At 49.2% G+C, this 24,616-nt stretch overlaps 1 protein-coding gene across 2 annotated transcripts in view; it reads right to left on the reverse strand.

The window, feature by feature from the left end:
* LOC140429116 (vimentin) overlaps window positions 1-24,616 on the reverse strand; it is a 76,941-nt gene that overhangs the window by 32,706 nt on the left and 19,619 nt on the right. For both annotated transcript variants that reach the window (XM_072515701.1, XM_072515700.1), the window contains exon 2: window positions 14,789-14,909. In XM_072515701.1, coding sequence (XP_072371802.1) covers window positions 14,789-14,909 — 121 coding nt within the window. The remainder of the gene's footprint in view (window positions 1-14,788; window positions 14,910-24,616) is intronic.

Raw genomic sequence — 24,616 nt, forward strand, 5'->3', positions numbered from 1 at the left:
AACATTACTCCAGAGGAGGAGATTCCTGTGTTGGCAGACACCTCGGATCAGAACCTCAAGGGAATTCTGGGAGCCGGGCAAGCCATTCAGCTAAAGAGCAATTAGGGATGGGCAACAGACAACCAGACCCCATGAAACAAAGAACAAAGAAAATTACAGCACAGGAACAGGCCCTTCGGCCCTCCCAGCCTGCGCCGATCCAGATCCTTTATCTAAACCTGTCGCCTATTTTCCAAGGATCTACTTCCCTCTGTTCCCCGCCCGTTCATATATCGGTCTAGATGCATCTTAAATGGTGCTATTGTGCCCGCCTCTACCACCTCCGCTGGCAAAGCGTTCCAGTCACCCACCACCCTCTGCGTAAAAAACTTTCCACGCACATCTCCCTTAAACTTTCCCCCTCTCACCTTGAAATCATGACCCCTTGTAATTGACACCCCCACTCTTGGAAAAAGCTTGTTGCTATCCACCCTGTCCATACCTCTCATAATTTTGTAGACCTCAATGAGGTCCCCCCTCAACCTCCGTCTTTCCAATGAAAACAATCCTAATCTACTCAATTTTTCTTCATAGCTAGCACTCTCCATACCAGGCAACATCCTGATGAGCCTCCTCTGCACCCTCTCTAAAGCATCCACATCCTTCTGGTAATGTGGCGACCAGAACTGCACGCAGTATTCCAAATGTGGCCTAACCAAAGTCCTATACAACTGTAACATGACCTGCCGACTCTTGTACTCAATACCCCGTCCGATGAAGGCAAGCATGCTGTATGCCTTCTTGACCACTCTATCGACCTGCGTTGCCACCTTCAGGGTACAATGGATCTGAACTCCCAGATCTCTCTGTACATCAATTTTCCCCAGGACTCTTCCATTGACCGTATAGTCCGCTCTTGAATTAGATCTTCCAAAATGCATCACCTCGCATTTGCCTGGATTGAACTCCATCTGCCATTTCTCTGCCCAACTCTCCAATCTATCTATATTTTGCTGTATTCTCTGACAGTCCTCCTCACTATCTGCAACTCCACCAATCTTAGTATCATCTGCAAACTTGCTAATCAGACCACCTATACCTTCGTTCAGATCATTTATGTATATCACAAACAACAGTGGTCCGAGCACGGATCCCTGTGGAACACCACTAGTCACCTTTCTACATTTTGAGACACTCCCTTCCACCATTACTCTCTGTCTCCTGTTGCCCAGCCAGTTCTTTATCCATCTAGCTCGTACACTCTGAACCCCATACGACTTCACTTTTTCCATCAACCTGCCATAGGAAACTTTATCAAACGCCTTACTGAAGTCCATGTATATGGCATCTACAGGCCTTTCCTCATCAATTAACTTTGTCACTTCCTCAAATAATTCTATTAGGTTTGTAAGACATGACCTTCCCTGCACAAAACCATGCTGCCTATCACTGATAAGACTATTTTCTTCCAAATGTGAATAGATCCTATCCCTCAGTATCTTCTCCAACAGTTTGCCTACCACTGACGTCAAGCTCACAGGTCTATAATTCCCGGGATTATCCCTGCTACCCTTCTTAAACAAAAGGACAACATTAGCAATTCTCCAGTCCTCCGGGATCTCACCCATGCTCATGGATGCTGCAAAGATATCTGTTAAGGCCCCAGCTATTTCGTCTCTCGCTTCCCTCAGTAACCTGGGATAGATCCCATCCGGACCTGGGGACTTGTCCACCTTAATGCCTTTTAGAATACCCAAAACTTCCCCCTTCCTTATGCCGACTTGACCTAGAGTATTTAAATATCCATCCCTAGCCTCAACATCCATCATGTCCCTCTCCTTGGTGAATACCGATGCAAAGTACTCATTAAGAATCTCACCCATTTCCTCTGACTTCACGCATAAATTCCCTCTTTTGTCTTTGAGTGGGCCAATCCTTTCTCTAGTTACCCTCTTGCTCCTTATATACGAATAAAAGGCTTTGGGATTTTCCTTAACCCTGTTAGTCAAAGATATTTCATGACCCCTTTTAGCCCTCTTTATTGCGCGTTTGAGATTTGTCCTACTTTCCCGATATTCCGCCAAAGCTTCATCAGTTTTAAAGTCGCCTAGATCTTATGTATGCTTCCTTTTTCATCTTAGCTAGTCTCACAATTCCACCCATCATCCATGGTTCCCTAATCTTGCCCTTTCTATCCCTCATTTTCACAGGGACATGTCTGTCCTGCACTCTAATCAACCTTTCCTTAAAAGACTCCCACATTTCAAATGTGGATTTACCATTAAACAGCTGCTCCCAATCCACATTCCCTAGCTCCTGCCGAATTTTGTTATACTTGGCCTTTCCCCAATTTAACACTCTTCCTTTAGGACCACTCTCGTCTTTGTCCATGAGTATTCTAAAACTTACGGAATTGTGATCGTTATTCCCAAAGTTAATCACCGACTGAAACTTCAACCACCTGGCCGGGATCATTCCCCAATACCAGGTCCAGTATGGCCCCTTCCCGAGTTGGACTATTTACATACTGCTCTCAAAAACTCTCCTGGATGCTCCTTACAAATTCTGCTCCATCTACGCCTCCAACACTACATGAGTCCCATTCAATGTTGGGGAAGTTAAAATCTCCCATCACGACCACCCTATTGCTCCTACATTTTTCTATAATCTGTCTACATATTTGTACCTCTACTTTACGCTCGCTTTTGGGAGGCCTGTAGTAAAGTCCCAACAATGTTACTGCACCCTTCCTATTTCTTAGCTCTACCCATATTGCCTCAGTGCTCGAATCCTCCATAGTGCCCTCCTTACTCACAGCTGTGATATAATCTCTGACCAGTAATTCAACTCCTCCACTCCTTTTGCCTCCCTCTCTATCCCTCCTGAAGCATCTATACCCTGGGATATTTAGTTGCCAGTCTTGCCCTTCCCTCAACCAAGTCTCAGTAATACCAATAACATCATATTCCCAGGTATTAATCCAAGCCCTAAGTTCATCTGCCTTACCTGCTACACTTCTCGCATTGAAACAAATGCACCTCAGACCACCTGTCCCTTTGCGTTCATCATCTCTTCCCTGTCTACTCTTCCCCTTAGTCACATTGAGTTTATTATCTAGTACCTTACTGGCTTTAGTTGCTGCCTCTTTACTGAGCATTTCAACTGAGCATTTCCAGCATTTTCCGTTTCGAGTTCTTGATTTCCAGAATCCGCAGCATTTTGCTTTTTACAAAGTCAGAGGAGCAGGCCATTCAGTCCCTCGAGCCTGTCCCACAATTCAATTAGATCACGCCTGATCTGTCAAGGGTGCGGGGGGGCCGCTGGGAGCTACATGTGGGCTGTTCACGTGAAACATTTGACAGTCCCGTTCTGTGACAGCAGGTGGCGATGCAGCACACCCCTTTGCAAACTGGCCTGCAACTCCTAAAACCAACTGTCTTCTGGTAGGCAGACTGTATGAAATAAAGAATACAATCCTAACCAATTCAATCTCTCCTCATGCATCAGTTCCCCCATCCCAGGAATCAGCCTGGTAAACCTCCGCTGCACTCCCTCTCGAGCAAGCACGTCCTTCCTCAGATAAGGTGACCAAAACCGCACACAATACCCCAGGTGTGGCCTCACCAAGACCCTGTACAATTGCAGCAACACATCCCTGCTCCTGTCCTCGAATCCTCTCGCTATAAAGGCCAACATACCATTTGCCTTCTTTACCGCCTGTTGTACCTGTATGCTTACCCTCAGCGATTGGTGTACGAGGGCACCCAGGTCTCATTGCACATTCCTCTCTCCTAATTTATGGCCATTCAGGTAATAACCTGCCTTCCTACTTTTTCCACCAATTCACACAGGTAAACATAATCGCGATAGAGGGGGTGACAAATGACTGGAGTTGACTGTACACAAATCACTAAAAGTCGGGACACAGCTTAACAGCATCACCAATGGCCGTAGAATGGCCGCACATGCGCAGGTACATCGCTTTCTTTCTCTTCGTGGGACTCCTGCGCATGCACCGACTGAAGAATGGCCACACAAGGTGAAGCTTGGGTGTCCAGTGAGATCCAGAGGGAATGAATCGCGGAAGGTCTGATCGAAACCCTGGAGGTGGATCCCTCTTGAAGCCTTCTGAGTGGGAGCGGCTTTTGCAAGAGAATTCCAAGGCGAGTTCTTCAAACGCGGAGGTTGGAAACCTTTGTGAGGAAGGCAGAGTTTCAGTGACACCGGTTGGCTCACGGTGTAACAATCATCTGGGATAGGTTGATGAGAAATCCATGGAATCGGTTTTGGTGGCATATGTCACTTGTTTCGGGGTTGGAGTGTCTGAGCACAGTTCGCCAGTTAATTCAATGCACCGTGTACTTATCCTGAATATTAGATAGATTTGCAAAATTTTATATGTGTGTCGAGATGTAGCTGGGCTGAAGAAATAGTGAATATTTGAATCAGTTTCTTGAATTGAGCTCTTTCCAACCTCTTCGTCTGGTGTAATATAGCTAATTTTTCTTGTTTAATAAATGTTTATTCTTTGTGTTAAAAGTTCATCGGCAGATTCCTGTGAATTTGTTCAGCAGCGTACCTCCAGTGTTTCTAAACTTTCACTCAGGGATCTGGCTTGTCCAGTAGTAACATCAGCTGGGACCGTAACAGTTCACTGTGCTTGATTGGTTAAGCTTGCTGTGGACTCAGAGCAAAGTAAACAGACAGGCGGAAGCTACAGAAAAAAATGAGAACTGGAACAGGCATGAGTGTGCACATTTTGTGACTGCAGAGATATTTTTAAAAGCTTGTAAATAAACCTGATGCACACTGAGGCCAGGGTTTTCCAATCCTGCCTGAGGCCGGGACTGTCATGGGCGGCAACGTAAAATCTGGAGAGGTATCCAAGATTGATTGATTGCTTGATATTTATCATCACATGTACCGAAGTACAGTGAAAAGTATTTTTCTGCGGCTAAGGGAACGTACATAGTAGACAAAAGAATAATCGACAGAGAACATTGACAAATGGTACATCGACAAACAGTGATTGTTTACAGTGCGGAACAAGGGCCAAACAAAGCAAGTACATGAGCAAGAGCAGCATAGGGCATCGTGAATAGTGTTCTCACAGGTAACAGATCAGTCCGAGGGGGAGTCGTTGAGGAGTCTTGTAGCTGTGGGGAAGAAGCTGTTCCTATGGCTGGATGTGCTGGTCTTCAGATTTCTGTACCTTCTGCCTGATGGAAGGGTCTGGAAGAGGGCAAAGCGGGAGATGTAGACAGAATCAACGGTAGGATGATTTGCTACACTTCCTGAAGTCGATGATCAGTTCTTTGGTCTTTCCAACATTTAAACAGAGGTTGTTTTCGGTACACCATGCAATCAAGTGATCTATCTCCCTTCTGTAGTCTGATTCATCGTTGTTTGAGATACGACCCACCACAGTCGTCTCAATTGCAGACTTATAGATCGAATTGGAGTTAAATCTTGCCACACAGTCATGCGTGTACAGGGAGTACAGTAGAGGACTGAACACACATCCTTGCGGGGCCCCAGTGTTGAGGACTATTGGTGAGGAGGGGCTGTTACCTATCCTGGCAGATCGATGCAGTCTGTTGGTGAGGAAGTCGAGGATCCAGCTGCGCAGGGAGGGGTCAAGTCCAAGATTGACTTGTAGGATCAGAAAATCCTGGTCACGGGTGGGATCAGAAAATCCTGCCCTTAGTAACTAGTATTACTTCTACATCACTCTTGAAGCAAATCAAACATACAAAATATACAACAATAAGAAATAAGCATTTATTTCATGACGGATAGTACTGAAAACTAGAGAACGCATTCTAGAGGTCTACAAAATTACGAGGGGCATAGACAGAGTGGATAGTCAGAGACTTTTTCCCAGGTTGGAGGGGTGAATTACTAGGGGGCATAGGTTTAAGGTGCGAGGGGCAAGGTTTAGAGATGTATGAGGCCAGTTGTTTTACACAGAGGGTAGTGGGTGCCTGGAACTCGCTGCCGGAGGAGGTGGTGGAAGCAGGGACGATAGTGACGTTTAAGGGGCATCTTGACAAATACATGAATAGGATGGGAATAGAGGGTTATGGACCCGGAAGTGTATAAGATTTTAGTTTAGCTGGGCAGCATGGTCGGCGCAGGCTTGGAGGGCCGAAGGGCCTGTTCCTGTGCTGTACTTTTCTTTGTTCTTTGTTCTTTAAGAAACCTCCTTATAGAGAGAGGAGTGAGAATGTGGGACTCACTACCACAGGGAGTGGTCGAGTGAATAAGGAAGGAGAAATTGTAGCGGCAGTCAACCACATGGCTCCTCGGGCCTGCTCCGCCATTAAGTATTATCATGGCTGATCTGCAGCCTTAACTCCGCTTTCCCGCCTGGTGCCCATTGTAATGTTCTTGTCGGATGGCCTGATTTATTACAAGAACACTTGTAGCTAAAGCTATAAATGATTTTTTTTTAAAAATTAAATTGAGAGTACCCAATTCATTTTTCCAATTAAGAGCCAGTTTAGCGTGGCCAATCAACCTAGCCTGCACATCTTTGGGTTGCGGGGGCGAAACCCATGCAAACACGGGGAGGATGTGCAAACTCCACACGGACAGTGACCCAAAGCCAGGATCGAACCTGGGGCCTCGGCGTCGTGAGGCAGCTGGGCTAATCCGCTGTGCCACCATGCTGCCCTGTTAATTAATGATTTATTAACATTAACTGTGGGTAAACTATATACAAAACAACAAATGAAAAACAGTAAAATCATGCCAAGCAACCTCTCTCTTCAACTTCGACCAGCCAGTCTGAGGTCAGCTGACTATAACATTTACTTATATACTAGCGAGACTCCTAGTGGTCAGTCGGTGAATTGCAATGCAACCATGATATCACTACACCCATATCCCATGATTCCCTGAGAGACCAAAAATCTGTCCGTCCCAGTCTTAAATATATTAACCGATGGAGCAACCACAATCCTCTGGGGTAGAAAATTCCAAAGGATCACAGCCCATTGAGTGGAAGAAATTTCTCCTCATCTCAGTCCTCAATTATTGCTCCCTTATCCTGAGACTGCGCCCCCGTGTTCTAGATTCGCCCACCAGGGGTAACAATCCCTTGGCAGCCACCCTGTCAAGCCCTGTCAGGTCCTTGTAGGCGCGCCTCTCATTCTTCAGACCTCCAAAGCAGAAACCTAATTTACTCAGCCTCTCATAGGACAACCCCTCATCCAAGGGACCAATCTAGTGAACGCTCACTGCAAAGCAAGTACATCCCTCTTTAATTTTGCAGACCAAAACTGCGCACAGTGCTCTCAATATGCTCTCACCAAAGCTCCGCACAGTTGTAGCAAGACTTCTGAGACTCAAGCCTCCTTGCAGTAGGGACCAACGTGCCAACTGCCTTTCTAATCTCCGCACCTGCACGGTAATTGTACACGTTCCTTGTACCGGTGCCCCCGGGTTCCTCTGCACATCAACTTTTACAAGTTTCACACCTTTTAAAAAATATTCTGCTTTTCCATTCTTACGACCATAAGACCATCGGACATAGGAGCAGAATTAGGCCACTCGGCCCATCGGGTCATGGCTGACCAAAGTGAATAACCTCACACCTTCCCACATTATATGTAAGTAAAGTCGCCATAGTCCCAGAAGGCTACTTTCCCCTTTGACCCGGGAGGGGGTTTGGAGAGAGCTGACTAGCGGTGGTTTAACCTGAGCATCATCACCACACCTGAGGTGAGAGGGCAAGGTTGAGAAGGCGGGGCCTTCATGAATAAAACTCCATCTGCCACCTTGTTGCCCACTCACTTAACCCTGTCTGTGTCTCTTCGTATGTGTCCTCCGCACGTTTAAATTGCCACTTAGCTTTATATCTGCAAAGTTTAACTAGAAGCTAGATACATATAAGGGGGAAGGGAGTGTAACTGCTGGTAGAGGTAGACAGAGAAGGATGCTTGAGTGGAACATTTGGCGGCACGGTAGCACAGCGGTTAGCACTGTTGCTTCACAGCTCCAGGGTCCCAGGCTCGATTCCCGGCTCCGTCACTGTCTGTGCGGAGTCTGCACGTTCTCCCCAGTCTGCGTGGGTTTCCTCCGGGTGCTCTGGTTTCCTCCACAAGTCCCGAAAGACGTGCTTGTTCGATGAATTCTCCCTCAGTGTACCCGAACAGGCGCTGGAGTGTGGCGACTAGGGGATTTTCACAGTAACTTGATTGCAGTGTTAATGTAAGCCTACTTGTGGCGATTTATTATTATTAAAGGCTGGCATGGGCCGGTAGGGCCGAGTGGCCAGTTTCTGGGCTGTATGTCCCATGTATTACGTAATAAACCTCTCCCGCAGAGCCTCCCCGAAGGGCAAACTGCATAGCCCAAGGATAATCTCCGGAGCCTGAGGCGAGGGGTGGGAGGTGATGGTAACGGTACCAGCGTGAAGCTGGCACTGAACGTGACACAGCATGTTTGAGGTGAGAATGGAGTTGTGCGTACTGCTGCATCTGAATGAACATGTTACTCATTCTGTGCTCCAGAACGATCTGGTTTGGCAGAAACATTTCAGAACCCAATGGGCGTGACAGACTTCCGCTGTCAGAGCAAGGGTTGGATTGGAAAGTAGGCTGTACTTTGGTGTCAGGAGCCTTTATGCATTTTAATAGAATCACGCCCACCCTCTCTGATTGCATCTTTGTCGTCAGGCACAGCAGAAAGGCCGGGGGGGACAAATTATTTAGCAACATGCAGCCTGCTTTTTTCAAATAGCCTTGCATCACGTGGCATTGATGTTAGAAGGGAGGCATGCAAAGAGAGATTACCCTCTGATTCGTAAACTTATTACAACAAGCAGTTTGTATAACATAAGGGTAATACAATAGTCAACCTCTGTTTATATAATTGTAGGTTTGGACAGTAGTGGGTTTGATTAACTGTAGGCTTACACAGGGTCGGATTCGGACAAGTCAGTATGGATTTAGTAAGGGGAGGTCGTGCTTGACAAACCTGTTAGAGTTCTTTGAAGAGATAACAAATAGGTTAGACCAAGGAGAGCCAATGGATGTTATCTATCTTGACTTCCAAAAGGCCTTTGATAAGGTGCCTCACGGGAGACTGCTGAGTAAAATAAGGGCCCATGGTATTCGAAGCAAGGTACTAACATGGATCGACGATTGGCTGTCAGGCAGAAGGCAGAGAGTTGGGATAAAAGGTTCTTTTTCGGAATGGCAACCGGTGAGGAGTGGTGTCCCGCAGGGTTCAGTGTTGGGGCCACAGCTGTTCTCTTTATATATTAACGATCTAGATGACGGGACTGGGGGCATTCTGGCTAAGTTTGCCGATGATACAAAGATAGGTGGAGGGGCAGGTAGTATGGAGGAGGTGGGGAGGCTGCAGAAAGATTTAGACAGTTTAGGAGAGTGGTCCAAGAAATGGCTGATGAAATTCAACGTGGGCAAGTGCGAGATCTTGCACTTTGGAAAAAAGAATAGAGGCATGGGCTATTTTCTAAACGGTGACAAAATTCATAATGCTGAAGTGCAAAGGGACTTGGGAGTCCTAGTCCAGGATTCTCTAAAGGTAAACTTGCAGGTTGAGTCCGTAATTAAGAAAGCAAATGCAATGTTGTCATTTATCTCAAGAGGCTTGGAATATAAAAGCAGGGATGTACTTCTGAAGCTTTATAAAGCATTAGTTAGGCCTCATTTAGAATACTGTGAGCAATTTTGGGCCCCACACCTCAAGGACATACTGGCACTGGAGTGGGTCCAGCGGAGATTCACACGGATGATCCCAGGAATGGTAGGCCTAACATACGATGAACGTCTGAGGATCCTGGGATTATATTCATTGGAGTTTAGGAGGTTGAGGGGCGATCTAATAGAAACTTACAAGATAATGAATGGCTTAGATAGGGTGGACGTAGGAAAGTTGTTTCCATTAGCAGGGGAGACTAGGACCCGGGGGCACAGCCTTAGAATAAAAGGGAGTCACTTTAGAACAGAGATGAAGAGAAATTTCTTCAGCCAGAGAGTGGTGGGTCTGTGGAATTCATTGCCACAGAGGGCGGTGGAGGCCGGGACGTTGAGTGTCTTTAAGACAGAAGTTGATAAATTCTTGATTTCTCGAGGAATTAAGGGCTATGGAGAGAGAGCGGGTAAATGGAGTTGAAATCAGCCGTGATTGAATGGTGGAGTGGACTCGATGGGCCGAATGGCCTTACTTCCACTCCTATGTCTTGTGGTCTTAACACTTAGGAAGGGCAGTGGGTTGCATGGATGGAAGCAGAGGGTTGCTGAGGGACAGAAAAACGAAACCAAACGCAGGCGCTGAAAACCCAAAGAAAAAGGAACAGACGATGCCAGCAATACTCTGGCAGGAGGGCGGCAGGGTGGCACAGTGGGTTAGCACTGCTGCCTCATGGCGCCGAGGATCCAGGTTCAATCCCGGCCCTGGGTCACTGCCCGTGTGGAGTTTGCACATTCCCCCCGTGTCTGCGTGGGTCTCACCCACCACAACCCAGAGATGTGCAGGGTAAATCGCCCCGTAATTAGGAAAAAATAATTGGGGAGTCTAATTTAAAAAGAAAGAAATACTCGGCAGACCTGGCAGCATCTGGTGGAGTGTGAAACGGAGTTAAAGTTCTTGAGTCGATGGACTTTTGTCAGTGATGCCAAAAGGTTACTGAGGGACATCGCCAGGTTAAGTGAGCAGACAGAAAGGGGACAGAGGGCATTCAATGATGGGGGAACCATCCACATTGGACACAAGAAAGGGGGATCAGAATATTCTCTGCATGATGAGAATCCAGGAACTCTGGAGGAGCCGAGATTTCGGGGCCCCATGTACAGAAATCAATAAGAGTCAGTGGATAGGCACAAATCAGAAGTAAGATGCGAATGAAACGTTGGCCTTTATCTCAAGATGCCTGGATAGCAAAGAAATGAATGCGGCGTTACATCTGTACAAACCTTTCGTTAGTTGCCCTTTAGTCCACAGCCTTCAGATTTGGGGAACTACACACCAGAAGGACGGACTGGATTGGGAGGGGTCCAGAACCAAACCGGAAAAAAAAACAGGGTAAGAAATGAGGACTACCAACAGAAAATGCTGGATAAACCCCACAGGTCTGGCAGCAGCTGTGAAGAGAAACAGAGGGTCGGATTCTCCGCCTGGGAGATGTTTCCCCGCTGGAACTGGATCGCGTGCACTTTGCGTTGCCGTTTGGGGAGCTGTTTGTTATGAGATTCAGGACGTGCCCACGGGCCAGCGCTCTGCCTGTGTGGATTGGAAGCAATTCCCATCACCAGAGGCATATCGAGCATTTACAGGACTCAGTGAGCACACAGCAGTGTGAGCAGCCAGAAGCCTGTAAGTAGCACCAGAGGGGTGCATTTAAATCACACACTGCAGCAAACGCATTCTGAGCCAGGCCTCCCCGATCCCAAGGGGCAGCACGGTAGCACAGTGGTGAGCACAGTTGCTTCACAGCTCCAGGGTCCCAGGTTCGATTCCCGACTTGGCTCACTGTGCCGAGTCTGCATGTTCTCCCCGTGTCTGTGTGGGTTTCCTCCGGGTGCTCCTGTTTCCTCCCACAGTCCAAAGATGTGCAAGGTTAGGTAGATTGGCTATGCTAAATTGCCCTTAGTGTCCACAAAAGGTTGGGTGGGGACAGGGTGGAAGTGTGGGGACAGGGTGGAGGCGTAGGCGTAGGTGGGGTGCTCTTTCCAAGGGCCGGTACAGACTCGATGGGCCGAATGGCCTGCACTGTAAATTCAATGACCTAGCACCAAGTAGCTCCCTGCTACTCCCCCCCCCCCCCCCCCCACCCGCCCACCTTCCCCAGGCAGCCAACAAGCCCACCACATCTTGAGGGTTTTGAGAGCTTTTTTACACTGTCGCTCCCCCTCAGCAGCCATGGTATCCAGGTCCCGCTTGTAAATACTTGCACCAAGTCACGCAAGCGTGACTCTCACCTGACGAAGGAGCTGTGCTCCGAAAGCTAGTGATTCCAAACAAACCTGTTGGACTTTGACCTGGTGTTGTAAGACTTCTTACTGGACAGGGTAGAAGCAGGAAGGATGTTCCCGATGGTGGGGGGTGTCCAGAACCAGGGGTCACAGTCTGGGGATACGGGGTAGACCATTTAGGACAGAGATGAGGAGAAATGTCTTCACCCAGAGAGCGGTCGGCCTGTGGAATGCTCTACCACAGGGAGCAGTTGAGGCCAAAAGATGTTTACGAGAAGCAATTAGATTTAGCTCTTGGGGTGAAGGTGAAAGGGAGTAAGGATATGGGGGGAAGGTGGGATCAGGTTGGATGATCACCCATGAATATTGGAGTAGGATCCAAGGGCCGAATGGTCTCCTGCTGCCCCTAGTTTCTATGTCAACAAAGAAAGGGACATAGGTCCAGGAGAAGTCCATTCGGCCCCATTGAGCCTGCTTCACCATTCAGTTCAGTTGTGGTCGAACGATGATGTCTCAGCACCAACCACCTACCTTGGTTCTATCACTCTTAATGCCTTACAATATCTCTCAATCTCCGTCTGCCACATTACAACTGTGGCTTAAATGGCCGTGAAGCCCTTTTGGTCACCCGCAGAACGTGGAAGGTGCTGCGTAAAGGGGTTGCTTCTTCCTACGTTAGAAACAAAAACCAGGGCTGGTCTCAGTAAGTATGGGTCACGCAATCCATTGCGTTGGCCACTGAGGGAGCTGCACCGCCTATTGTCAAAGTGAAGCTCACACCAGATAAACAGAGTGAAAAACACATTGCATCAGCGATTCCCAAATGGCCATGACAGGTGTGATTAGAAAATAACAACAACCTGTTACCATTGCGTCATCTATTCACAAATGTTTTTCACAATCTGATGATCCTTTCAACTCAATCTGCGTTCACGTTCCGATGACCCCAGCCCCACACATCTCAGTGACGGTTTCAATGGGTTAATGGCAGTAGCTGAGCTACAAAGCAGGACTTACATTTACGTACTGCACTCCACAACCTCAAAATGCTTTGCTGCCAATTAAGCATTTCTGTTGTAACGCAGGGAATGTGGCTCCCAATCTGCACACACCAATTGTCCACAAACACAATGAGATACATTTCCAGGTAATTTGCCATGATAAATTGCCCTTAGTGTCCAAAAAGGTTAGGTGGGGTTACTGGGCTACGGGGATAGGGTGGCGGTGTGGGCCTAAGTCGGGTGGTCTTTCCAAGGGCCGGTGCAGACTTGATGGGCTGGATGACCTCTTTGTGCACTGTAAATTCTATGATTCTACGATCTTTGGACTGTGGGAGGAAACCCGAGTTCCGGGAAGAAACTCCCAGGGGGAAAGTGCAAACTCCACACAGTCACCCGCGGCTGGAATTGAACCTGGGACCCTGACACTGTGAGGCTGCAGTGCTAACCACTGTGCCACCGTGCCACCCTCTTAATGTGGGAATTTGCACCCATGTGAGAGGGTAGGCAGGCCCTCAATTGAATGTTCAATCCCAAAAGACGTCACCTTCAATAGTGCAGAACCCTCCCAGTACTGCACCTCATGGCAAGCTGGACTATTTACTCAATGACGTGCCCTGATTCCAGAGGTCAGAGTTTTGCAGGTCTGCCTGACACCTTAAATTATATTTTATACAAATCGTTTTCAAGTGAATGAAACAAGAGGGGGGGGGGGTTGTGTTACTGGGAGGGAGGAGGGTGTAAGTTGGTGAGAAAAACAGTCCGGCAGTGTTTAAAATCATATATTTGTTGGGTAGGTAAACGCAGCCCTTTGAAGCTTAGCTCCGAGCAGGAACATCAATGCCCAGTGCTTGTATTCTCCAATTCCGATGCCTCACAAAAAAACATCTGGAATTGAAAATAATACTGATTACACTACACTGGGCCAGGTGGAGCAGTTGAACTGATACAACTCACCAGGTCCCCCAGTGAGTCTTTAGACCCAGAGTGACAGCACCCAAGGGGACACTGGGTGGGAACCAATGCGAAGGTTTCTCCTATGAGGTAAGAGATTTCCTTCCTCGCAGTACATGTGGAGGCAGCAATTATCTTGTGGAAAATATTCAGGCAAACACACTGAGGCCGAGGCACTCTCACAACAGGCACAGATATAGAACGGTCCAGTTCAGTATAGAGACACAACTCATAGACACGGCTGCACATAGACACACACACAAATTACTGTGACACAGATCCATACACACAAAATACACTGATACACGGGCACCACAGGCACACCTACGTACCCTCACACACCAGAGACACAGACAAACACAGGGGCGCACACACAAATACAGACAACCAGACCATTCAGAGACCCACAAGCATTCACAGATACACAGACATGCATAGAACTCAAAATACACACACACATACATACATACACACAGACCCACAAATACATAGATACACAGACATGCACATAACACAGCATAAACATGGACATAAACACATACATATGCTGCACACAACGCAATCACAGAAATATACACAGAGGGAAGGATTTTCCCATCCCTCCTGTTGCGGGTTCAAAGGTGGGTGGGGGTGGGGGGGGAGGCAGGAATGTGGGGGACAATGTGGCGGGAGCTGAAAAGTCGGTTTCCTGCTGGTTTAAATCGATGTTGGGAACTTGCACTCCTGCTAGTCATGGCGGACTTCCCGCCAGAGGCCGGCATGAAACCGTTTTGCATCCCGTTAATGGGATACAGATGAAGTCTCGACCAGAACTGTTCCCCCCTCCCCGTCTGATTTTCTGCACCGCCAGCGGGCTATCACGCCAGTCTGGAACATGTCCAGGCTGTGGTGGTGTGCAGATGGCAGACATACCTGCAAGACCCTGGATCAATACTTGCAACAGTGGATGGGTGGAGCATCTACCACATGAACCTTCTGACTTCAGGATCTCCAGAAGGTGGACCTTCTTCAGCAGCGAGGAAACAGCGGTCATCTATTAAAAAAATAATGAGTATCCAATTATTATTTTTTCCAATTAAGGGGTAATTTAGCGTGGCCAATTCACTTACCCTGGGCAGCACGGTGGGTTAGCCCTGCTGCCTCACGGCGCCGAGGTCCCAGGTTCGATCCCGGCTCTGGGTTACTGTTTGTGTGGAGTTTGCACATTCTCCTCGTGTTTGCGTGGGTTTCGCCCCCACAACCTAAAGATGTGCAGGCGAGGTGGATTGGCCACGCTAAATTGCCCCTTAATTGGAAAAAATTAATTGGGAACTCTAAATTTTTTTTTTAAATTCACCTACCCTGTCCATCTTTTTGGGTTGTGGGGGACGAGACCCACTCAGACACGGGGAGAATGTGCAAACTCCACACGGACAGTGATTCGGGGTCGGGATCGAACCCGGGTCCTCGACGCCTTGAGGCAGCAGTGCTAACCACTGCACCGCCCTGCCGCCCATGTACGGGCACCCATTTTATTTATGGCCACCCAGCCTGCCCTGCAAACCATCAGGTCACCCCCGACTGCATAATGAATCAGGCCAGCGTCACATGATATGACGCGAGTTCCCAGTGGCCTCCATGGAGAGAAGCAATCCCCCTTCCCGTCCCCGCCACAGGACTTAGTCCCGGAATGGAATACTCCGTCCAGAGGGACACATGCTTACATAAGCAAATACACTCTAAGAATACAATGTAAAATAAACAGCAACTACCTAAAGGAGTTGGCCGTTTGTCTCAGACGTACATCTTGGGTTGGAATGTATCTTGTGAAGATACATTCTTTGTTTTGGATGGGTTTTTCTCACTTCTATTGAAACAAACACTGCTATTCACTGGTGATGTCAATGAGTTCCCTTGAGGCAATTTTCCAAAGTCGTGCCTTTGGTGAAGTTGGAGACCTTGGGCGAAATTCTCCGTAATCGGCGCGATCTCCGCCGACAGGCGCCAAAAACGGCGCAAATCAGTCCGGCATCGTGCCGCCCCAAAGGTGCGGAATCCTCCGCATCTTGAGGGGCCGAGCACTCACCTTGAGGGGCTAGGCCCGCGCCGGACTGATTTCCGCCCCGCCAGCTGGCGGGAAAGGCCTTTGGTGCCCCGCCAGCTGGCGCGAAACTGACATTGCCGGGCGGCGCATGCGCGGGAGCGTTAGCGGGTGCTCACGGCATCCCCGCGCATGTGCAGTGGAGGGGGTCTCTTCCGCCTCCGCCATGGTGGAGACCGTGGCGAAAACGGAAGAAAAAGAGTGCCCCCACAGCACAAGCCCGCCCGCAGATCGGTGGGCCCCGATCGCGGGCCAGGCCACCGTGGGGGCACCCCCCAGGGCCAGATCATCCCGCGCCCCCCCTAGGACCCCGGAGCCCACCCGCGCCGCCTTGTCCCGCCGGTAAGAGAGGTGGTTTAATCCACGCCGGCGGATCAGGCATTCCAGCAGCGGGACTTCGGCCCACTCGGGCCGGAGAATCGCCGGGGGGGGGCGGGATTCCCGATTCCCGCCCCCGCCGAATATCCGGTGCCGGAGAATTCGGCAACCGGCGGGGGCGGGATTCACGCCCGCCCCCGGCGATTCTCCGACCCGGCGGGGGGTCGGAGAATCTCGCCCCTTATCTGCCGGTTGAATCTGCTCGGAAACAGCACATTCAGGATTATTCAGTAAGTGTTGGGGGAAGGAGGGCAATGGCAAATGTGGGCATGTTCCCTGGGCATCTTCCTAAGCATTATAACGGTCTTCCTTGATGACACCTGGGGTAGTTTTTTCCAATTTGAATTCCCAGGACATTAATTCAGGCTATTGTTTCCGAGCAGATTCCCTCGGCAAGTAAGGTCTCCTCCTTCACCAAAGGCACGACTTTGGAAAATTGCCTCGAGTGAGATCACTGAGCCAGCAGCTGAGCGGCATCGATCAGAGCACTACCCGCCATCCATAATTGCCCTGGAGTCTCCAGGAATTGTGGACCGATCCTCAGGGAACTGGTGAGAAGAGTCCCATGACAGAAAAATAATAGAAACAGTTTAAACTTTCAGTGAAATAAAATCTGTTTGACTGTCAGTCAAGATGTATCTGATTGCGGAACAAAACATTTATGGATCTTTGGTCATTTAGTAGTAGAGAACTTGAGTATTGTTGAAGAAAGATACATGCTGTCAAAACTTTTCAACTTGCACGCATCAGGACAGATGTAAAGATACCAAATTTCAAAGGGAGCAACAATCCATACTGCTTTTTAAAAGGTTATGATTGGTTGGCAAGTCAACTCTGAGGGTCAACCAGCACCAGGGAACTATTGTTCCACACACTTTTGTTGAATTCAAAACATGCCTGGACAAGTTCCTTTTGCCTGCAGAGGATATTTCCCGGCCTATGAATATATGTATCTTCTAGCAAGTGTAAGTGCGTCTTCACTCACAATCTTAATTTGTTTGTTAGCACAATTCCCAGCACACTCAGGATTATTCAGCAAGTGTTGACCACTCTTGCAATCACATCAAACATTTATTGGCTTCCTAATTAGATGGGGGTAGGAGGTCAATGGCAAACGTGGGCATGTTGATGATAACAACGGGAGTGTTGGGAGGCAGATGTTTGGAGGTGAAAGGTCATGAAACAAAACCCTCTGGAATACGTCCGGCCAGAATTCGACTGCAGTCTGTTTGCAATTATCGTAAACCTAGTCAGGCGGGCTTCCAGCTTGGAGCAGGAAGTTGTGACTGGCATTCCGTCTCCTGACTGACCCCTGTTCTCTCTGTGGACATCAGCAGGAAATGAGAGGCGATTCAGCTGAGACATTTAGTAAGGGAAAAGGAAGAAAAACTTGCATTTCTACATTGCATTGTAAAATCTCAGGACATTCCAAAGCACTTTATAGCCACTTAGATACTCAATCAATGTAGTCACTATAGCTTAGCAGTGCAAGCTGAGAAGTACTGCCATAATTCACCTCTCTGTGCTTGGGGACAGCCATCTGGTAATACAGTAATTACTAGAATTATCTGGAATTTACACTTCCGAAAGTGGCCATTCATTTCAACTGGTGTTTCAGATCCACATGAGCCTCATCTCACTCCATCAGCGTTATCCTGTTAATCCCCTCCACGTGTTTATCCAGAGTCCTGCTAAATACATCTGCAGCGCTCGTCCCAGCTACTCCCGGTGTTAGTGAACGCAGTGGTTAGCACTGTTGCTTCACAGCGCCAGGGTCCCAGGTTCGATTCCCGGCTTGGGTCACTGTCTGTGCGGAGTCTGCACGTTCTCCCCGTGTCTGCGTGGGTTTCCTCCGGGTGCTCCGGTTTCCTCCCACAAGTCCCGAAAGACGTGCTGTTAGATGAATTGGACATTCTGAAATCTTTCTCAGCGTACCCGAACAGGCGCCGGAATGTGGCAACTAGGGGATTTTCACAGTAACTTCATTGCAGCCTCCTTGTGACACTAATAAACGTTATTATTATAGTTCTACTATGTAGGATCAGGCATGAATATTGGCTTCCTGGGTGAGGTACAGACAGTGTTAGATGCCCAACAAATTAGTGATGGGACAGTGCCATCAACACAGATGAAGTTAAAGAAGCTGGCAGAGGAATTAAATCAATAAAGTGTTTTTTTAATTTAAATTCTTGAGACGTTGTCAATGCTGGCAAGACAACGTCCACCTGAGCCAAATCCCACCCTGGCAGATGGTGGAATTTGAATTCAATAAAAATCTGGGATTAAAAGTCTGGTGTTGACCATGAAACCATTATTGATTGTCGTAAAAACCCATCTGGTTCACTAATGTCCTTTCGGGAAGGAAATCTGCCGCCCTTACCCGGTCTGGCCTACATGTGACTCCAGATCCACGGCAATGTGATTGACCTTTTTTTAAATTTAGGGTACCCAATTCATTTTTTCCAATTAAGGGGCAATTCAGCGAGGCCAATCCACCTACCCTGCCCATCTTTGGGTTGTGGGGGCGAAACCCACACAAACACGGGGAGAATGTGCAAACTCCGCACGGACAGTGACCCAGAGCCGGGATCGAACCTGGGACCTCAGCGCCGTGAGGCAGCAGGTGTGGTTGCCCTCTGAAATCGATGAGCAAACCACTCAGTTCAAGGGTAATTAGGGATGGGCAATATATGTTGGCCCAGCTAGCGACACCCACAGCTCATGAATGAATAAAGCACTGATTGCCAACATTTGAAAGAATTAAATGAAGATTTACATTTCTATAGCAGCTTTCACAATATCACGCTACCCCAGAGCACTTTACCGGCAATAGACGACTGAAATGCAATGATGGAAAAGCGGCTGAAGATTTGTGCGCACCAGGTTTCCACAAGAGGCAATGCAATAATGGTCAGGTAAATTTATATTAAAAAAAATACCCTCCATCACCTCCACCAGCCCAATGGGTGTTCCCAGCCCATCAACCAGGTCCTTCTCCACCTTGGGGATCTCCAACACATCCAGGAATTGCCGTATTCCCTCTCCCCTGTTTCTGCGAGGGGTCGATTTCAGCCAGGGAGAGCTCCCCTGCTCTTCTTCGAAATTCTGGCCATGGGATCTTCACAAGCAACTGAGAGTGCAGACAGATCCTCGGTTTAACATCGCTCCTGAAACCCCTGACAGTGCAGCACTCCCGCAGGACTGAACTGGAGTCCTCACCTGGATCATGGAACTACAAGTTTACCCTTCTTTGAAACAGTAACATGATTACACCACTAACCACCATTGTGCATACATTTTCTAAAATGTCTTGGTTTGCAGATAATAGTCTCCCTCACATCCCTCGTTTTCACAAAGCAGCCGAAACAGCGACACTGATTTCAAGGTGACGCAGCAATCAACAAAAGAAGCCTTTCCACAGTGCTTTTCACCAACAACAACTTGTACTAATGTAGCGCCTTTAACATAATAAAATGTCCAAAGGAGCGTCACGGGAACATTATTGAAGCAGATTTTGACATTGAACCTTACAAAGCGATATTAGGGAAGGTGGCTAACAGCTTGGTCAATGAGGTAGGTTATAAGGGATGTCCAAAAGGTGGAAAGAGGGATAGAAAGGCAGTGAATTGTCGGGAGGGTAATCCAGAGCTTAAGGCTCAGGCAATTGAGGTCACAGCCACTATTGATGGAGTGAATGGGATGGGGGTTGAGTAAGAGGCCATAATTTGAGGAGCGCAGAGATCTCAGAGAGTTGGAGAGCTGGAGGATATTACAGAGCAAGGGAGGGGCATGGAGGCAATTTGAAAACAAGCATGAGAATTTTGACATAGAGGTGTGTGGGAAGGGCCAAAGCGATCCCAGACGGCATGGTGGAACAGTGGCTAGCACTGTTACCTCACAGCTCCAGGGACCCGGGTTCGAGTCTGGCCTTGGGTGACTGACTGTGTGGAGTTTGCATGTTCTCCCCGTTATGGTTAGGGGAATAGGGTGGGGTGGGTGGGGGAGTGGACCTGGGTGGATTGCTCTTTCAGAGGGTCAGTGCAGACTCGATGGGCCGAATGGCCTTATTCTACACTGTAGGGATTCTATGATTCTCCATGTGCAAAGCAGATGATTAGGAGGTGACCTTATTGAGGCAGTCGGTAGGTAAATTTGCAACATTTTTTAAATATATGCTGTTTGGGAAAAAAATATTTTTATTAAGGCATTTATATGTATACACCAAACACAACCAAAACAAACAGGAAATTTTGTAACAGATAAATAACATCCCACCACCCCACTCTCCCAGCCGTTCCCCTCCACCCACCTTGCCTTCGAGGATAATGAAGCCTTATTCAAGCCTTATTCAATTCAAAGTAGTGCACAGGGCGCATAAGACGGTGACCAGAATGAGCAAGTTCTTTGAGAGGGGTGGAGGATAGGTGTGGGCAGTGCACTGGGGTGGGGGAGGCCGCGAACCATGTCCACATGTTTCGGGCAGGGGTTTGCGGACGTAGTGTCAGAGGTGCTGAAGGTGAACGTGGCCCCGAGTCCAGGAGTGGCGATCTTTGGTGTGTCGGAAGACCTGGGAGTCCAGAGGTCTTCAGGAGTCCCTGGTAGCCCGGAGATTGGTTTTGACGGAGTGGAGGGACTCGGGGGTCACCGAAGCCCAGGGTGCGGGTGAGTGAAAAAAATCAAGTTCGCCCTGAGAGGGTGTAGCCATCTGGGATGGCCACTTACAACCAGGAACAGAGAAGTTCGCAAAGCCTGGCGGGTAAAATGGACAAAGCAAGATTCAGGCAGGCTCAGAGCCTGAAATGTGTATGTGCAAGCGAGGAGTCCGGACTGTATCGAAACTCCGACCAATTAGCATTTTGATGGGCCGATTAGCAGTTGATGGCCCATCTCCACCAAGACAAAGGACTGGTACTCGAGCGACCGGTATAGTCCCAGACATTTCGGCGCCACTCCCTGTTCAAGGGAAGCGTAAACAACGGGGTCAGTGACCGCTTGGGACACGCCCAGCCATCCAGATCCCCGCCCACTTATTGGTTAGGAATCGAACAGAGTGATCAGGGATCACCCAATTAGTGGGGTCCAAGCTGAAGGACCGCCCGAAAAAGTGCGAAAGCCCCCAAGTATAAGAAGAGAGTCCGCCATGAGTTTGTCCTCTTTTGGACCTGGCGCCCCGGCAACGTCCATCTCCAGTCGCAGCACCACTAGAAGCAAGTTCAAGTTCAGCGCTCGCTACCAGGCGGATGAGCCCAGCTGAGCAGCAGTTACTTCTACAGACCCGATAGACCCAGAATCGGACAGCGGCCACTGTTCCTCTGACCTAAGCCGGGTGCTTGAAGTTAAGTACAGGTTGTCTTAGTCGATAGGTGTAGTTAACTAGTAGTGTATGCTGCATGATTAATTGTGTGTAAATAAAGTACCCTTGACCTTGAACTAACTTACTGGTGTTTGGCTCTTTGATCGATAGCCGGTTGAACCTTGTGGTGGTATAATTTGATACCTGGCGACTCTGAGCATTAGAATATAGATATCAAAGAAAGAAGGGCAAACTCTCTGATTGTTGTAGTTAGAGCAGAGCCACAGGAAAAGAAAGGCAACAAGGGTCAGTGGGATGGTTTGCCCAGAGGTGGAATCCGTTATTATCCTTCTTCAAAATTAAGGATATTGAAGCCTGCAATAACGTAGGAGGAAGCTCCCCCTTCTCCCTCGCCTCATTGTAAGCCCTTACCAGCAAGGGGCCCCAGATCTCCCCAAAACATCTTAGAAAATTCCAGGAACCCACCTGGGCCCGGTGCCTTCCCTGCCTGCATCGCCCCCCCCATATCCTCCATCACCGGGCAGCACGGTGGCACAGTGGTTAGCACTGCTGCCTCACGGCACCGAGGTCCCAAGTTTCAATACCGGTTCTGGGTCACTATCTGTGTGGAGTTTGCACATTCACCCCGTGTTTGCGTGCGTTTCGCCCCCACAACCCAAAGATGTGCAAGGTAGGTGGATTGACCACGTTAAATTGCCCCTTAATTGGAAAAAATGATTGGGTACTCTAAATTTATATTTAAAAAAATACCCTCCATCACCTCCACCAGCCCAATGGGTGTCCCCAGACCATTAACCAGGTCCTTCTCCACCTTAGGGATCTCCAACACATCCAGGAATTGCCGTATTCCCTCTCCCCCGGCCGGGGGCTCCGATTGATATAACCCTCTTGTAGAATTCCTCAAAAGCCCATTTACCCCCACCCCACCAGATCCAAAACCACCCTTACCCTCCCATCCATCCCCTTTCCCATCTCACTCCCCGCCTCCTGCTTCCTGACTTGGTGGGCCAGCATCCTACTCGCCTTCTCCCCGTCCCCCCCTGGCCCTCCGCAACTGCCCCACTGCCTTCCCCGTAGACACCAACCCGAACTCCATCTGGAGCTTCCATTGCTCCTTCAACAACCCTGCCTCTGGGACCGCTGAATATCTCCTATCTACCCGCAGAATCTCATCCACCAGCCTAGCCATCTCTGCCCACTCCGTCCTATTCCTGTGCGCCCGGATCGAGATAAACTCTCTCCCCGACCACTGCTTTAAGGGACTCCCATAAAGTGGTGGCTGACATCTCACCCGTGTCATTCAGCTCCAGATACCCTCGAATAGCGGCCCTCACCTGCTCACACACATCCTCATCAGCTAGCAACCGTGTGTCTAATCTCCACTGTGGGTGCTGGCGCCCCTCCCCCCCCCCCCCCTCCATAATCAGCCGGAGTGAGTCCAGATCCGGAATTTTCCCTGAGACCGCCTCATAAATTCGACATCATCCCAATTTGGGGCATAAGCACTCACCAAAACCACTGCCGTCCCTTCCAATTCCTCGCTCACCATCATAATTCCTCCTCCCGTATCTGCCACTATATCCCCCACCTCATTTGCTACCTGCTTGTTTATTAACACCGCCTGCGTCTTTGTATCGAACCCTGAGGGAAAGGCTTGCCCTACCCACCCTTTCTCAGCCTAATCTGATTCCCAATTTTCAAATGTGTTTCCTGTAAAAATGCCACATCCACCATTAAGCCCCTCAGGTGCGCAAACACGTGACCGTTTGATTGGCCCATCAGTTCTCTCACATTCCATGTGACCAGCCTGGTTGGGGGGGGGGGGCACCCCGCCCCCCTCCCCTGCCGATCTACCATAGCCCCTCTTGGGTCAGTCTCCGGCCTGTGTCATGCAACCCTCCAGGCTCGCTCTGGGATGTCCACCGTCACCAACTCCCTCCTTACTGCACTTCGCCAGCCCCACCCCCAGCAGCAGTCCCCCCTTGAACAATACAACAATCCCATCCCCGACTATTCCACTGATCACCTGCTCAGGCCCCCCACTGTGCTCCTGTGAACTAGCTCGCCCAGCTAGCCTGGCAGCCCCCGCCCATGGCACAAAACATTCTACCCCCAACTGATCCCCCCCCCCCACCTTTCGCCCATTTCCATACTGCAGACAACAATAAGAATGAGGAAAAGAGTGCACTCACCCTCCATGTTCCTCCAGCATCCCTCCAAAGAACCCCACACGAGAAAAAAGAAAAACGACCCCTGAGAGAAAAACGCTCTCCCCTGACCGTCACCCAAAAAGAAACAAAACAATAAGACAGAGAGAACCAACATTTCCTTACACCTCCTTCACAGTTCAATGTCCTCCCAGGTCTATCTCCTCATCTGCCTGGCCCACTGCAAGATCTTCTCTTTGTCAAAGAACCAATGGAGCCTCACCACCATCGCCCTCGGCGACTCATTCGCCTGCAGCTTCCTCATAAGCGCCCTTTTGACCTCCAAGGGTCGGTCAAAAGCTCCCTCCCCCATTAGCTGCTCCAGCATTCTGGCTACATAAGAGCCTGCGTCCGCCCCCTCGATGCCCTCTGGTATCCCAACTACTCCCAAGCTTTGCCTTCTTGAGCGGTTCTCCAAATCCTCCACTTTCTCCTTGAGCCGCTTCTGGGTCTCCCTCAACATCCCAATTTCGGCCGCCAACGAGGGAAGCCGCTCCTCGTGCTCCCCCACCGCCTCCTCCACCTTTAGGATCGCCTGGTTCTCCAGCCTCAGCTCCACTAGGTCGATCCCTGCTTTCAGCGGCTCTACCATCTCCGCCGGGTCCTCCTGAGCCTCCCTCCTCTGCTGACTGAACTTCTCGTTCAGAACGTCCGCCAACCGCACCGTCGGCCACTGGGGCTGGTAGGGCCGATCTCTTGCTCTCCGCCATCTTTTCCTGCAACGCACAAAGAGTTTCTTGCTCTTGCGGCTCCCTTCTTCC

Source organism: Scyliorhinus torazame, chromosome 9, assembly GCF_047496885.1.
Source record: "Scyliorhinus torazame isolate Kashiwa2021f chromosome 9, sScyTor2.1, whole genome shotgun sequence".
In the NCBI taxonomy this organism is placed as follows: domain Eukaryota; kingdom Metazoa; phylum Chordata; class Chondrichthyes; order Carcharhiniformes; family Scyliorhinidae; genus Scyliorhinus; species Scyliorhinus torazame.